The following is a 14,778-nucleotide window of genomic DNA, read 5'->3' as shown; positions in this document are numbered from 1 at the left end:
GAAATAAAGATTCTGGGGAAGATGAAACATTACAAAGTTGGGCTGGGGACCTCTCGCTTCTCCATTCCTGGTCCTTTCCCACCCTCCATCATCTTCCCTTCATCTCAGGGTGCCTCCGTCTCATGTTGGAAAGGAGGAGTCTGCATACCCCCTTCACCTGGGTAGGGCTGGCATTTTAACAGTAGTATGCTTAACTCAAAAGAAAAAAACTCTTGTAAATTAAGCACCTACCCTGTATGAATGGAGATACTTCACGCTGGTAATAGAGCTACAAAATACTACTGCTACGACGACTGCTAATACTTCGTTCTTACACATGTCAGGCACTAAGTGCTTTGCCTATGTTAAGTAACCAATCCCTCCCATGAACTGGATGACGTCATTCCTGTGTTACAGGTAAGAGGAAGTTATGCCCCAGGTCAGACAACTCATGTATTCCAGAGCTGGGCTTTGGACAAGCAGGCTCTCATCTTTATGCTGCCTATAAACTGGGCGACCTTCCTTGAGCTTGTCACGGAATAACTCAGAGACCCTTTCTTCAGCCACAGCTCTAGTAGTTTCCTCTCATATCTGAGGGAGATCTATCAATCAATGTATTGCAAATAGTGGCCAAAACAGGACTGATAAAGTGGAGCGGAAGGGAGGAGCGGAGTGAGGAAGCGCTGGTCTGGAGCAGTGTGCTGGTTCCTTCTGGGGAGCTCCGCGGCGCCCTGTGCTGGAGTGAGGGCTTCCCCTCTGTTCCCCTCTGTGCCGTGTGGCTGCTGTCCTTCCCTGTGTCCCTGTTTCAGTGAGGCTGGCTCTCCCGGCTTCCCTCAGCAGAATTCCTCCAGCTCCTCAAATCCCACCACCAGAGTGCTGTGCAGCCCACCCCTGGGGAGGGGGTGGTCAGATGTGCCTGGAAGTCCTGGTCCCTTTGAGGGGTGAGCAGGTTCCTCCTGGGGCACACCAAGAGTGGGCAGAGGGAGAGGCAGGAAGGGGAGAGAGGTGGAGGAGGGGCAGGCAGGGAGGAGGTACAGGCAGGGAGGAGGGGGCCTGCTGGGGAGGGACAGCAGCTGCCTTCCTGCAGGGCCGGGTCATCTCCACCTGCACTTGTTTTCCCCCAGCTGCCACTGCAGAGCTCCCAAACAACCCTGCTGGGCCTCCCTCCAGCTGGGCTCAACAGGGGGCTGGGAAGCCAGGCCTGTGCTCAGAGAGGAGGCTGCAGTGGCAGGGCCAGGCCAGAGCTCCTGGGGATGTCACAGAGGCCCTGTATTCCCTACACTGAGCTGCCCTTGGAGGTCAAGCCCAAGCCCCTCCTCTTCCAGGAAGCCTTCTGCAGGCCCTTTGCCTTCTTCCCAAGAGACCTTTCCACATGGCTTGACCTGGAGGGAGAGAGAGAGTGTGTGAGTGTGTGAGGGGTGTGTGTGTGTGTGTGCATGTGCATGTGCACAGGTGTGTTGTGTTCGATCCCCACCAGTATTTGCTTCCCAAGGACAAGAATGTGTTTAGAGGCCATGGCCCCTCGTCACACTCCACAGGGAGCCCAGAACACAGCTAGACACACAGTAGGCCCTCAGCGAGTCCTCTGCTCTGTTCTCGCTCACCACCCTCCTTTTCTGTCCCCAGTCCTGGAGTTGACAGATAGTATAAGTATGGGCAGCTAATACTTACTGAGCACTTCCCATGCACCAGGTCCTGTTCTGAGGGTGTGACATAGTCTAACTAGTTTAGTCCTCACCACAACCTGTGGGATACATGTGAGATTTTTCTTCCAACCCTGAGTGTGTGGTGTGTTCCAATCACCAGCAGCCAGTGCTGCAGTCCTCCACCATCATCCAACCACCAGCAGCCAGTGCAGCAGTCCTCCACCATCATCCAACCACCAGCAGCCAGTGCAGCAGTCCTCCACCATCATCCAACCACCAGCAGCCCGTGCTGCAGTCCTCCACCATCATCCAACCACCAGCAGCCCGTGCTGCAGTCCTCCACCATCATCCAACCACCAGCAGCCCATGCTGCAGTCCTCCATCATCACTGAGTGTATCCAACAGTTCAATACTGACACTAATTCCCAGAGCTAGCACAGACCCTACAAGTTAAGGGCTCAGTCCACAAGACAGTGTAACAGCAGACGCAGGTTCCAGGAGCCCACCTGTGTTTTGAATGAATTGGCCTAAAACTGGAGGCTCCCATATCGCCCTCCTCAGGTTTGACAATTCACTAGAATGATGGAAATTCACAGAACTTAGGAAACAACTCCCCTATACTTGCTGGTTTATTATAAATGACACAAGTCACGAACAGCCAGATGGAAGAGATGCACAGAGCAAGGTAAGGGAGAGGTGTGTGGAGCTCCCATGGCCTTTCCAGCACCTCCGCTCCCAGCACTTCCATGTGTTCACCAACCAGAAATTCTCCTGATCTCTTTATTCAAGACTAAATCCAGGCAGGCCAGGCGCAGTGGCTCACGCCTGTAATCCCAGCACTTTGGGAGGCCAAGGAGGGAGGATTGCTTGAGCCCAGGAGTCCAAGACCAGCCTGGGAAGAACAGGGAGACCTCAGCTCTAAAAAAACTTTTTTTTTTTTTTTTTTTTTTTTTTTGAGACGGAGTTTCACTCATGTTACCCAGGCTGGAGTGCAATGGCGCGATCTCGGCTCACCGCAACCTCCGCCTCCTGGGTTCAGGCAATTCTCCTGCCTCAGCCTCCTGAGTAGCTGGGATTACAGGCACGCGCCACCATGCCCAGCTAATTTTTTGTATTTTTGGTAGAGACGGGGTTTCACCATGTTGACCAGGATGGTCTCGATCTCTTGACCTCGTGATCCACCCGCCTCGGCCTCCCAAAGTGCTGGGATTACAGGCTTGAGCCACCGCGCCCGGCTAAAAAAACTTTTTTTACCTTTTTTTACAGTTTACACTGTAAACTGCAGGATGTGGTAGCACACACCTATGCTCCCAGGTACTTGGGAGGCTGAGGCAGTAGGATTGTTTGAGCCTAGGAGGTCGAGGCTACAGTGAGCCATGTTAGTGCCATTGCACTCCAGCCTGGGTGACAGAGCAAGACCCTATCTCAAAAACAAACAATAAAAGACTATAATCCAATCTCCATTTCCCCTCCCCTCCCTAGAAGGAAAGGAACGGGGGCGGCTGAAAGTTACTACCCTCTAATCACAAGTATGGTCTTTCTAGAACCAGCCCCAGTCCTGACACTACCTAGAGATCCACCCTAAATCACCTCATTAGCATACGACAGTCAGTCTTATTTATTTACTTATCTATTGTAGAGATGGGGTCTTGCTATGTTTCCCAGGCTGGTCTGGAACTTCTGGTCTCAATCCTCCTTCCTAACCTTCCAAAGTGCTGGGATTATAGGTGTGTAAGCCACCACGCCCAGACACTAAGTATATATTATTTCCACTTTAAAAAGAAGGAAACTGAGCCACAGAAAAGTTAAATAATTTGCTTAAGATTTGCAGCAGGCACATTCATGAGCTCATTTAACCTTTAGAAGAAGATGGCTTTATGGGTACTATTACCCCATTTAAGCAAACTGAGCCTCAGAGAAGTTAACTAACTTGCCCAAGTTTCTATAGCTAAGGAATTCTGTGGAATTCTCAGTATGTTCACCCATACTTTTGTTCAAAAATGTTATTGAATACCTACTGTATAGCAGGTACTCTTCTAGACACTGGGGCTACAGCTTAGAACAAAGCAGACCAGGCACCTGCCCTCATGCAGCTAAGATCCATGGAGACAAAGACAAAGCGCGTTTCCAAGAGTGATGAGTGTTAAGAGAGGGCTCAAATGGGGTCATAGGAGAGAGACTAGGCAGCAGTGTTTTATCGGGGTGTTCAGGGAAGACCTCTTTGAGGAGATGACATTGAGCTTAGGCCTGAGTGACAAGCAAGAGACAGCCAGATGAGGAGCCAGAAGGAGACGTCAAGGCAGAAGGTAATGATGAAGACCTGAGGGGCAGGAACTGGGCATAGAAAGTTCTAGAAGTGTCAGAAGGCCAGAGGCTGGAGCTACATGGTAATTGGGTAGGTAGGTAGGGGAGGATCATGCAGTGCTTAGAGACCATGGTAACTCATTGACGAGAAAGTGACAGGAGATGATTGGCATTTTACAGAAGTTGCTCTGGCTGCCACCCAGGGAAGGGACCACAGGGGACAGGAGTGGACAGGTAGGGACTACTGACATGGTTCTTGAACAGAGAGGTGATGGAGAAGAGAAGCGCGCTGATGTGAGAGGTGCTCTAATTTAGAGCCGGCACCTCTGAGGACTTCTTGTGGATTACACGCACAGGCGAGGGAAAGGAAGTGGTTTGGGTTGAACAACTGGGAGAATGGTGACACCATTCAATGAGTCGAGAAAGTGGGAGAGCAGCAGGACGGTGGGAGCATAATCAAGAATTTTGTTTCAGATCAGTTAAGTTTGAGATCCCAGCGGAGATGTCAGGAAGGCATGTCAGGTTTTTCAGGGCAGGCTAGTTTTTCTCTGATTTGAGTTATCTGAGGGTCTCTGTCAGGGCTCTTTTTGGGGGAAATATAAGAAATTCCTTCAGGTGCCTTCAGGTAATGGATGATCTCCCCAGGGAGAAAAACAGGGGCCACAGCCTGTGGAAATTCAATAACAGGAACCGTGGTGTAGCCAGGATTTGGCAGAGACTGGAAGCCAAAGCTCTTTTGGGCCCAAGAGATTCAGCATCAGGCACTCACAGAAATTCCCACCAGTGCTCCGCTGAATATGTGCTCCAACTGCTGTCCAAAATGTCTGTCTGCTTCCCTCTCCTCTCCTCTCCCCTCCCCTCCCCTCCCCTCCCCTCCTCTCCTCTCCTCTCCCCTCCTCTCCTCTCCTCTCCCTTCCCCTCCTCTCCCCTCCCCTCCTCTCCCATCCCCTCCTCTCCCCTCCTCTCCCATCCCCTCCTCTCCCCTCCTCTCCCATCCCCTCCTCTCCTCTCCCCTCCTCTCCTCTCCCCTCCCCTCCTCTTCCCTCCTCTCCCCTCCCCTCCCCTCCTCTTCCCTCCTCTCCTCTTCTCTCCCCTCCTCTCCCCTCCTCGCCTCTCCCCTCCCCTCCTCTCCCCTCCTCTCCCCTCCCCTCCTCTTCCCTCCTCTCCCCTCCCCTCCTCTCCCCTCCCCTCCTCTCCCCTCCCCTCCTCTCCTCTCCCCTCTCTTCCTCTCCTCTCCTCTCCTCTCTCCTCTCTCCTCCCCTCCTCTTCCCTCCTCTCCTCTCCCCTCCTCTCCCCTCCCCTTCTCTCCTCTCCTCTCCCCTCCTCCCCTCTCCCTTCCCCTCTCCTCTCCTCTCTTTTCTTCTCTCTTCTCTTTTCTTCTATCTTCTCTTCCCTCTCTCTTCTCTCCCTTCTGCCAAACAGTATCTCTACCTTCTTCCCCAGATACTCAGAGGACCCAGGCATGGTCCCAATTCAGGTGGAGAAAATGCAGAGCTTGCTCAAGGCACATTTCCATGGCTAGTCTCTTCTTTAATCCAGCATGCCCAATTCAGCTGTCTGCAGATTTAAATCAGAAACCCACTTACAGGATTGGGCAGGCAGAATGGTGAAGCCCTTTCCTTGGCTCGCCACCACCCACAGTGCTCTGCAGGATGAAGGGTCCACCAGGTGCAGGAACAGTGAACAAGACAGAGTGCAGCTGATCTCTGTCCTGGCCTTGCCCAGACTCCATGGCTGTGCAATGAAGGCTGTGCATGGCTGCCCTGGGGCAGGGGCAGGGGCAGCCTCAGAGGAATCTCTCTCTTAAGAATATCAAAAGAACCCTCTGCCCACCTTTATCCCCTGAAGGGGAGCATGCACTCAAAGCTCTTCTCATGCCGGAGAACAGAGACAGCCCCACCTAGTCCAGTTCTCCCTGGTTTTAGAAACCTTCTGATACACCTTGTCACCATGCTTTGTTTTAAAAAGAAAGTTTGGTGTTTGATTAAAGCAGCATTTCTCAAGATATAGTCTGGAAACCAGCTGTAAATACAGCTTCCCTGGGATAAAATGCAGATGCCTGTGCCACCCTCAGCCCAGGGATTCCCAATCAGATTTCTAGGGAAGACCCCACAACCGATATATTTCTCATTCCAGGTGATCTAATGCACAGTGATGTCTGAGAATCACTGGCTTTGGAAAGGTGAGCAAATCCGACCAGATGATGTGATCACCACATTGCTCAAAAGACTTCATTGCCTACCAGGCACTTTACTAAGTCCATGATTTATAGCCCACTAAGTCATCACAACAAAACTGAGGAAGAGTTATGATCCCCATTTTACTGATGAGGAAACTGAGGCACCAAAAAGTTAAGTAACTTGCCCTAAGTCATCTAGCTACTTAAGGGAACCACAATTGAATCAGGGGCTGTTTGACCTCTGACTCTCCACTATACTGTTTGCTACTCTATATTGTCTTCTCTGCTGTATTGTTTGCTACTTCTCCCGAAACACTTACCGTATTGTAACACTTGCTGCCTGCCCATGACCCACCCTGCTAGTGTCTGAGAGCCAAGAGGGTCAAAATGGAGTTTCATTTTTGTTTATTCAGCACCTGGCAATGCCTGGCTTGCATCAGATACTTGCTATTTCTATGTTGCCTGAACGAATGATCGGAGTACCAGGGTCCGAGCAGGACATAAGAGGATGTGGCTGCAGACGAAGGGAAGGGGAAAGGCTGGCTCAGGACCCCTCCTGCAGCTGGCCTGGAGGATGTTTTCGGGCCAGGAGCCCAGGAGCCAGGTGGAGAACAAACTGCCAAGTCCCAATACCCACCCAGGGTGCCCACCCAGCTTGGATAAGAGCTGCTCCAGCCCTTCAGCAATTGCTTCACTCACGCTTGATGCCTCTGCCCCAGATGACTTCTTCCAGAACAGCAGAATAGATGGTCCCTTCCTAGTGCAGGTGACAAAAACCAGGCCACCCTAGATACACAGATACTGCTCATCATGGTCATGGGAAACAGTCTTTAAACGATGAATGCCATTTCCAGCATCAACAATGAATCTTGGAATTTAATACTGACCATGAGCCCAAAGAAGCTGATGGATAATCTCCTGAAAAATGCCTCTGTAGTCCTCGCAGCCAAGTGGAAACCATGCCCATCCCCTGGTGCGCAGCAATGGGTCACAGTGCAGCCCAGCAAGAGATCGGGGAGGGGGACAGTGCAGCCACCAAGCACTCACTGAGTCCCAGGGAGTCAAGATGGCAGCCTCCAGGAGGCCACACTGGGCCCTGAGAAGACAGGGAGGGAGAGAGCCCAGAAGTCACACTGGGCAGGTGAGGGGAGAAGCACACCTCAGGCGGTCACTGGCCCCGCCACCCTGTGAAGTCAGCTAGGAATGGTTTCCCAGAAGAGGAAAAGAACCAATCACTTTGGATTTAACCTTGAGAAAAGGATGACCCTGAGGTGGAAGTGAAGGCTTCTTGGAGGAGAAGGGACACATTCAGAGAGCTGAGTCTATCTGTCCTTCAGAGAGACAGAGAGACAGCATTTGCAGGGCCTTATGAACCTACCCCCAAGGGCTTGATGGGCCTGATAGGACTGACGGTGGGAAGTAGAAAGTTGAGCCTTCTGACTCCCGCCCTTGAAGTTTGCAATGCCAGGAATCACATTGGAATCACCCACAGAGCTTTAAAATAATACCCAGGCCTCAGCCCATTCCTTAGAGACTCTGATTTAATATGGGTATAGGATGAGGCCTGGGCATCATCCCAGAAAGTTCCAATGTGCAGCCAAGGTTGAGAATTCCTGACCTCACCTGCGTGTGGCCAAGAAACAAGCACCCCTGGTCCCAGCCCCTGCTCCATCTGCCTCTGACTTCTCCTCTCCTAGGGCCCAGGCTCACCTCCCCAGGAGATGCCCAAGCCCAGCACCAGCCCACACCCACCTCCCCTTGCTACACCCAGAGCCGCAGGAAGATGGGATGTGTGGAGAGCACCTTGTAAATGCTTGGTCATTCCTCATCCGTCACACCCCGTGACTGCCACTCCGAGCACGAATTGCCCTCTGTTTTTCAGGAGTGAGTCAGTGCCGCTACCCCCTAGACCCTCAACTTCCTGAGGACCAGAATCATAATGTCTGTGTCTCCTCTCCCTCTGTTTCAGAAACAGAGCTAGAAACAGAGAAAGCAGGCGATAAATAACTACCAGCCCCCTACATGGGTTTTCTTCTTTCATCACTGCAATGGTCAAGTATTTTTGTCCCCATTCTAAAGATGAGAAACTGAGGCTCCAGGGTTCCTGGAGGTGGTGCCTGGCCTCAGGTCCTAGGACAGACAGGTGCTGGCTTGGCTAAGAGGTCAGGAAGCTTCCAAGCAGGGAGGGGGAATGCAGCAGTGTGCAGCGCTATGGTCCTTGAGGATCTGGTGAGACTGCTTCCCTCAGCAGTCCGATTCCAGAGGTGACGAATGGCAAAGGGTTTTCTTCCTTCCAGTCATTGCCTTTAGCTAGACTTGGGCTGAATCTCCCTTGACCTCCCTTACTGATATTTTCTTCAAATGCCCCCACGTCAGGGAGGCTGTATGTGCCATGCCATTAGCAAAATAGTCACACCCTCCTTCCTCCCCTGTATCCTGCCACCTTTCTCTAAAGCAGTGCCCCCCAGAGTGTGGTTTTTGGGCCACTGCCAGCCCCTAAACTGTTACCTATCTGTAACATACTAAGTACAGAAATAGAGAATAGGTATTTAGAAAAGACCGGCATGGTGGTTCATGCCTCTCATCCCAGCACTTTGGGAGGCCAAGGTGGGCAGATCACAAAGTCAGGAGTTCCAGACCAGCCTGGCCAACATGGTGAAACCCCATCTCTACTAAAAATACAAAAATTAACTGGGTATGGTGGCATATGCCTGTAATCCCACTACTCAGGAGGCTGAGGCAGGAGAGTCACTTGAACTCAGGAGGTGGCGGTTACAGTGAGCCAAGATTGCACCACTGCACTCCAGCCTGGGCTACAGAATGAGAGTCCATACCAAAAAAAAAAAAAGTTTATAGCAATCTTTCCAGTAATTCATTTTAATTGTATTTTTTAAAAGTATTGGTCCTCGACAAAACTGGACACTTTACAAAGCGATCCTCACCAGAAATCATCTGGGAAACACGGCTCAAAGCCCTTGCTGCCAACCAACACACACGCTTGTTTGTGTCTGCTGTTATCCGTCTGCCTCCCCAACTCCTCTGCCCACTCCACACAGCAAGGATTCACTCAGCTTTGTTCACTGCTGATTCCCTGAGCCTAGAACAGCACCTGAACACAGTAGGCACTCTGTGTATATCTGATGAGTGAAGAAACAGGTAAATGAAGCAATCAAACTCAAGTAGATCCCATAACTCTCCGGTCACTTTTGGTTATTGAATCTCCATTCACCAGGTGCGGTGGTGTGCACCTGTAGTCCCAGAACTCAGGAGGCCGAGGCAAGAGGATTGCTTGAGGCCAGGACTTTGAGGCTACAGTGAGCTCTCATCACACCAGTGCACTCCAGCCTGGGCAGCAAACCGACACTCTGTCTCTAAAAACAATGAAAGTAAAGAAATAAACTCAATCCAATATCCTTCAAAACACCAAACTCACATCTGGTTTAAATAACGTCTTCTCCCCAAGCCCCACGCTGGCTTCCCCACTTGGAACAGGCTTGGCTCACTGCTTGCCAGCAAGGCTTGAGGTTTGAGGGAAGCGGATCTCATGTAGGAGCATGAACACCCAACCATCCTGCTGAAGAACTACAAAAGGACCTCCAAAGGCAACCTCTGGAGGAGAGTGTGATCTATCTCAGTCACCTGCTCCCTCTTCCCCTATCAGCCACCTCCTCCAGGATCAGAGGGCAGGGGGTGGCTTCAAGGAGGCAGAGATCTTTTTAAAAGACTGGACCTCTTCTGGTGTGAGGAAGGGAGGCATCCAGGCCTCACTTTCTGAAGGCCTTTGCTGGAGGGCCGGTCACTCCCAGGAGGTGGTGATGCCTGGCATGATGATATCTGCCATTGCCCAGGTGACCCGGTCTGCCTTGGCTCTGCCAGTCTACTTAACCTGGGCAGCCCTGTGGCTCCAGCCTCCTCCTCCACCCATCTCTTGGCACCTTCTCAAAACCACAGTGGTTGCTGGACTCTTAAATCTTCCAAAAACTGGAAGGAACCAGCAAGGTCTCCCTGACCTTTTCTTATTGGGCCCTCCCATCTCACCCTCCCTCCTGGCACACCTGCCCCAGCTCCAGGCAAGGAGCAGGGTGGGCCTCTGTGTTCCCAGAGAAATAACTCTGAGTGCTCCCATGGTGGCCCCTATGACATGGGCCTGTAGGTGCTCTGGCCTGATGAGTTCCTGGACTGGGGCATGAATGCCAGTCTCTCCTTGTAGTGCCTGCAAGTGATTCTTTTGGGCCCTCCCCAAACTTTCCTCTGTGGGGCAGCACTCCTTTCTTCCCAAGAGGCTTTGCAGACCCTAGGGGACTGAGCCTGAGCTTCCTCCTGGTTCCCTTCCCTCACGTAGACCAGGAAGGGGGTTGGAGCACTGGGTGCTGGGTGGTAGAGGCAGGGCCAGTTCTGCCTCCTCTGAGAGGCCCTGAAAAAGGCCTCTTCCCTGATGCTGGTGACTCTCTTCAGACTGTGGTACATCTTTGTCCTCAACTTTGAGTGTGTGGCCATCAGAAGTCCCCCCACCAACCTGCCACACCTAGTCATACTTGGTGTCATGTTGAGAAACTTGGCCTTTATAGGGGATGGGGTGGGAGGGTGCTGGTAAAAAGTTCAAACAGAGCAATGGTCAGATTGGGTTAGAAGGAGGAGCTCCCTCCAAAGGCAGTCTGGCGGCCAGCATGGAGGCAGAGACCTCACCATCTTCAGAAGGGCATCTGGTCCCTCCTCTGGCTATGCCCCTCCCTATGGGATGAGAACTCTACAGAGCCAAGGGGTCTCACCTGCCAGAAGCCTGTGCCCACCTTTGAGACCACCCCTCCCTGCCACCGAAGTGTCCAGTTTCAGAATTCCCAGCCAAATGGCCCTGAGCCCACATCCAGCACCTGCCTGGGCCTCTCCAGGGTCAGTCCTCCCAAGGGCACACCACAGACCTTATTCAGCACTCCAGGCCCAAGAAGCAGCCATCCACCACTCTGCCCCTATTTACAGAGCATGTACAGACTGCGGTGGCCACATGTGGGTAAGAGCCAGAGTGGGCCATGAGCCAGAGGCTTCCATTTTTTCTCTTGCCCCAGCCTTGTAGATGTTAACAGTTTAGACCTGGGGCAGAGAGACCTTTAGAGCACTGGTTTCTCCACCTTGGAATCACCTGGTGAGCTTTAAAAACTACTGGAGTCTGGGTCCCAGGTTCTCCCATACTGAGTTTATTGGTCCAAGGTGAGGAGTGAGTTAGGGGCTTAAAGCTCCCCAGGTGGTTCTCATGGGCAGCCAGGGTGGAGAGGCGCTGCTGTAGAGACAGTGCCATAGTCCCGGTCAGAGAGAACAAGGGGAAAGAGGACGGTTTGCTCTAGGGAGTGGGGAGAGGGGCTCCTGCCTGGGTGAGCCGAGTGGCTATGATGGAAAAGGAGGGGCTAGAAAGCCTCTGTTTGGAGGACAGAGCTGCACATGTGGGGTCTGGGGTGTTTATTGAGATATCCATGGGGAGATGCATAGCAGACAGGTAGATATGTGGCCTGGATCTCAGTTCAGAGCCCTGGGTCTGAGGTAGAGTGGGAATTCCCAGCACATAAATGGCAGCTGAGGCTGTGAACTTAACTTTCAGCCAAGGGCATGTGGACCAAGAGGAGAGCATCAGTTATACCCCCAAACTCTATCCTCTGTCTGTCAATCTGTTCCTCCATCCTAGGCCAGAGTCAGTTTAGCAGTAGAGGGGCCTCCATAATTTGGGGGACAAGGGTCCCTGATCAGTTGGCCTAGAGCAGGCTGGTTGTGGGGAGACCTTAACAACGATCTGCTCTTCTTTCCCTCTCGCTCCACCCTCACGCCCACCCCCACCCCCACCCACCACCTGCCCAACCCATGCCCTTCCTTTCCTTTCCTCCTCCCACCTGCCCCCACTTTGCTTTGCCTGTCTCATCTCCCTCCTTGACACCCCCTTCCCTACCCCAAGGTGAAGGTCTGGTTCCAGAACCGCCGCACCAAGCAGAAGAAAGACCAGAGCAGAGACCTGGAGAAGCGGGCGTCCTCGTCAGCCTCCGAGGCCTTTGCCACCTCCAACATTCTGCGGCTGCTGGAGCAGGGCCGGCTGCTCTCTGTGCCCAGGGCCCCCAGCCTCCTGGCGCTGACCCCTGGCCTGCCAGGCCTACCTACCAGCCACAGGGGCACCTCCTTGGGTGACCCCAGGAACTCCTCCCCTCGTCTCAACCCGCTGCCCTCGGCCTCGGCGTCCCCCCCGCTGCCGCCCCCTCTGCCAGCTGTCTGCTTTTCCTCGGCCCCGCTCCTGGACCTGCCTGCTGGCTACGAACTGGGCTCCTCAGCCTTCGAGCCATACAGCTGGCTAGAACGGAAAGTGGGCAGCGCCGGCAGCGGCAAGAAAGCTAACACTTAAGACTCTCACCCTGTGACACTGAGTCCCGAGCACAGCAACTCCCCAGCCTCCTGTGCCCCAGCGGACTGCACTGAGCAGGCCCCGGAGAGGAGGGGCGGCAGCCACACACTCCTCCCCACCTGCCCCCCAACTCAGAGACTCGCGACCAAATGGCCTTGGTCCCACAGCTTGTGTGTGTGAGTGCAGTGTGCGTGTGTGTGTTTCTCACTAAAATAAAAGGAAAACAATGACAAGAAGGGAAACAGTCCCCACAGCACAACTACTTGCCCCTCAATCCCTTCTATCCCTCTTGTCACTGGAAGGGAGAATGGGCTTAGAGTCAGAGGGGCCTCAGATGGGAGGGGGCAGGGGCAGGGGACTCCCACTCAGTAGAGGCCCATGGCACCAACACAAATTTTTTGGTTAAATATTGCCCTTTACAAGCTTCCCTTTCGAACATCAAAGTACTTGAGAAAGGGAAACATTGTCATCTTGAAGCAAGTGAATGATGAAAGGTGAGACCAGATCGAGAGACAGGGAGAGAGAGCATCAAAGGAAAACCCAAGCAAGAGTCCAAATGTTTAGAGAGGGCCTACCTATCACAAACTGCAACATGAAACTCTTTTATATATATACATGCACACAGCCTGGCCAACATGGTGAAACCCCATCTCTACTAAAAATGCAAAAATTAGCCGGGTGTGGTGGCACGCATCTGTAATCTCAGCTACTCAGGAGACTGAGGCAGGAGAATCACTTGAACCCAGGAGGTAGAGGCTGCAGTGAGCCAAGATTGTGCCTCTGCCCTCCAGCCTGGGCGACAGAGGGAGACTCCGTCTCAAAATACATATATATATATTTTATTGCTCAAACAATATGAAATTTTTTAAAGTTAAAAAAGTCTCGCTCAAGATCCTTTTATTCAACCTTTTGTTTTGTTTTGCTTCTTTGTTTTATTTGAGACAGAGTCTCGCTCTGTCGCCAGGCACCAGGCTGGAGTGCAATGGCGTGATCTCAGCTCACTACAACCTTCGCCTCCCAGCTTCAAACAGTTCTCCTGCCTCAGCCTCCTGAGTAGCTGGGGCTATAGGCACAGGCCACCATGCCCAGCTAATTTTTGTATTTTAGTAAAGACGGGGTTTCACTATGTTGGCCAAGATGGTCTCAATCTCTTGACCTTGTGATCCGCCCACCTTGGACTCCCAAAGTGCTGGGATTACAGGTGCGAGCCACCGCGCCTAGCCTTATTCAACTTTTTGTTTTGCACTAATTGTAGGTTTATAGTATGAGATAGATAGGTCTCATCTTACGTAACTGCAGCACTGTATCAAAACCAGGAAATTGACATTGGTACCATGTGTGTGCATAGTGCCATGTCATTTTATAGATTCTTGGACTCACCACTGCAATCCCCATACAGACCTGTTCCATCACCACAAAGATCTTCCTCATGATACCCACAACCACCCCCGCCCTCCACAGGAGAGTTCCTTGAAAGGATGAGCATTGCAAGACAGGAACCAAAGACCTGAAATGGGTCTTCAGGCGGGAGGATACAGGGTGAGATTTTGACTCTGTGAACAGAGATAACAAGCATAGTCTCCTCCAGTCTGCTCAAGAAACATAGTAGCTGCTGCTTTGGCTTCAAAGTGGCTGCCCTGAGTCACCTGGATCAGGTGCCTGGGGACAGTAAGCCCTAGACAAACGCACTTCTGCCCTTCCCTCTGCTCAGTGGTATGGTTTTGGGAGGAGCTTAGAAATGTAGGTGATCTGGAATCTAGAATGAGGCATGGGGGTGACTGGGGAAGACCTTGGGTCGGGCAGGTCCAGCTACCACCCAGGGTCCACCCTGCCTTGCCCAGCAGACCCATACCACACTCCACTCGCCAGGAGAAAGCATGACTCTTGGTTTCGCGACACGAAGAGAGTTCCTGGGAAGCAGAGGTGAGGTCCTGGGTGGAACCCAGGCCAGGCTGTGCACAAAGATTGATTGATAACTCCAAGTATTTAGTTATACAATACAGGGATCTCTGTTTTACTTTCTGCCCTGGGCTGGAAAGGTCCGTGCAGTCCTGCTGTATAGAACACAGAGGTAAATGTGAGGTGAGAAGTGGTTTTATGATCAGATGCAGAAAGACCAGCCCTCGTTCTCAAGAACTCTCAACAGTATGAGACAGGCTTCCAGAAACCCAGGTCTGTGGGTAGAGACAGAGGCTCAGCTTTTGGGGCTCACAGCCCAGTGGCAGGGACAAGAGAGGGCTCTCCTAAAGGGCATGACACAGGAAAGAGACTAGACATATAGTGAATCTAGTGTG

General features: G+C 52.2%; 1 protein-coding gene and 1 pseudogene across 1 annotated transcript in view; one reads left to right on the top strand and one right to left on the bottom strand.

The window, feature by feature from the left end:
- Window positions 1-12,726, top strand: part of VAX2 (ventral anterior homeobox 2) — a 32,622-nt gene extending 19,896 nt beyond the window's left edge. The window contains exon 3 of the mRNA XM_032291811.1: window positions 12,047-12,726. Within this exon, the coding sequence (XP_032147702.1) occupies window positions 12,047-12,484 (438 nt within the window). The 3' untranslated portion in view covers window positions 12,485-12,726. The remainder of the gene's footprint in view (window positions 1-12,046) is intronic.
- On the bottom strand, window positions 9,630-9,702 carry LOC116560694 (annotated as a pseudogene).
- Window positions 12,727-14,778: the final 2,052 nt, after the last annotated feature.

Source organism: Sapajus apella, unplaced genomic scaffold (genome assembly GCF_009761245.1).
Source record: "Sapajus apella isolate SASKATOON/1434 unplaced genomic scaffold, GSC_monkey_1.0 scaffold26, whole genome shotgun sequence".
Taxonomy (NCBI): domain Eukaryota; kingdom Metazoa; phylum Chordata; class Mammalia; order Primates; family Cebidae; genus Sapajus; species Sapajus apella.
The sequence above is the reverse complement of the archived record's forward strand: the minus strand, read 5'-3'. Positions and strand labels throughout refer to the sequence as shown.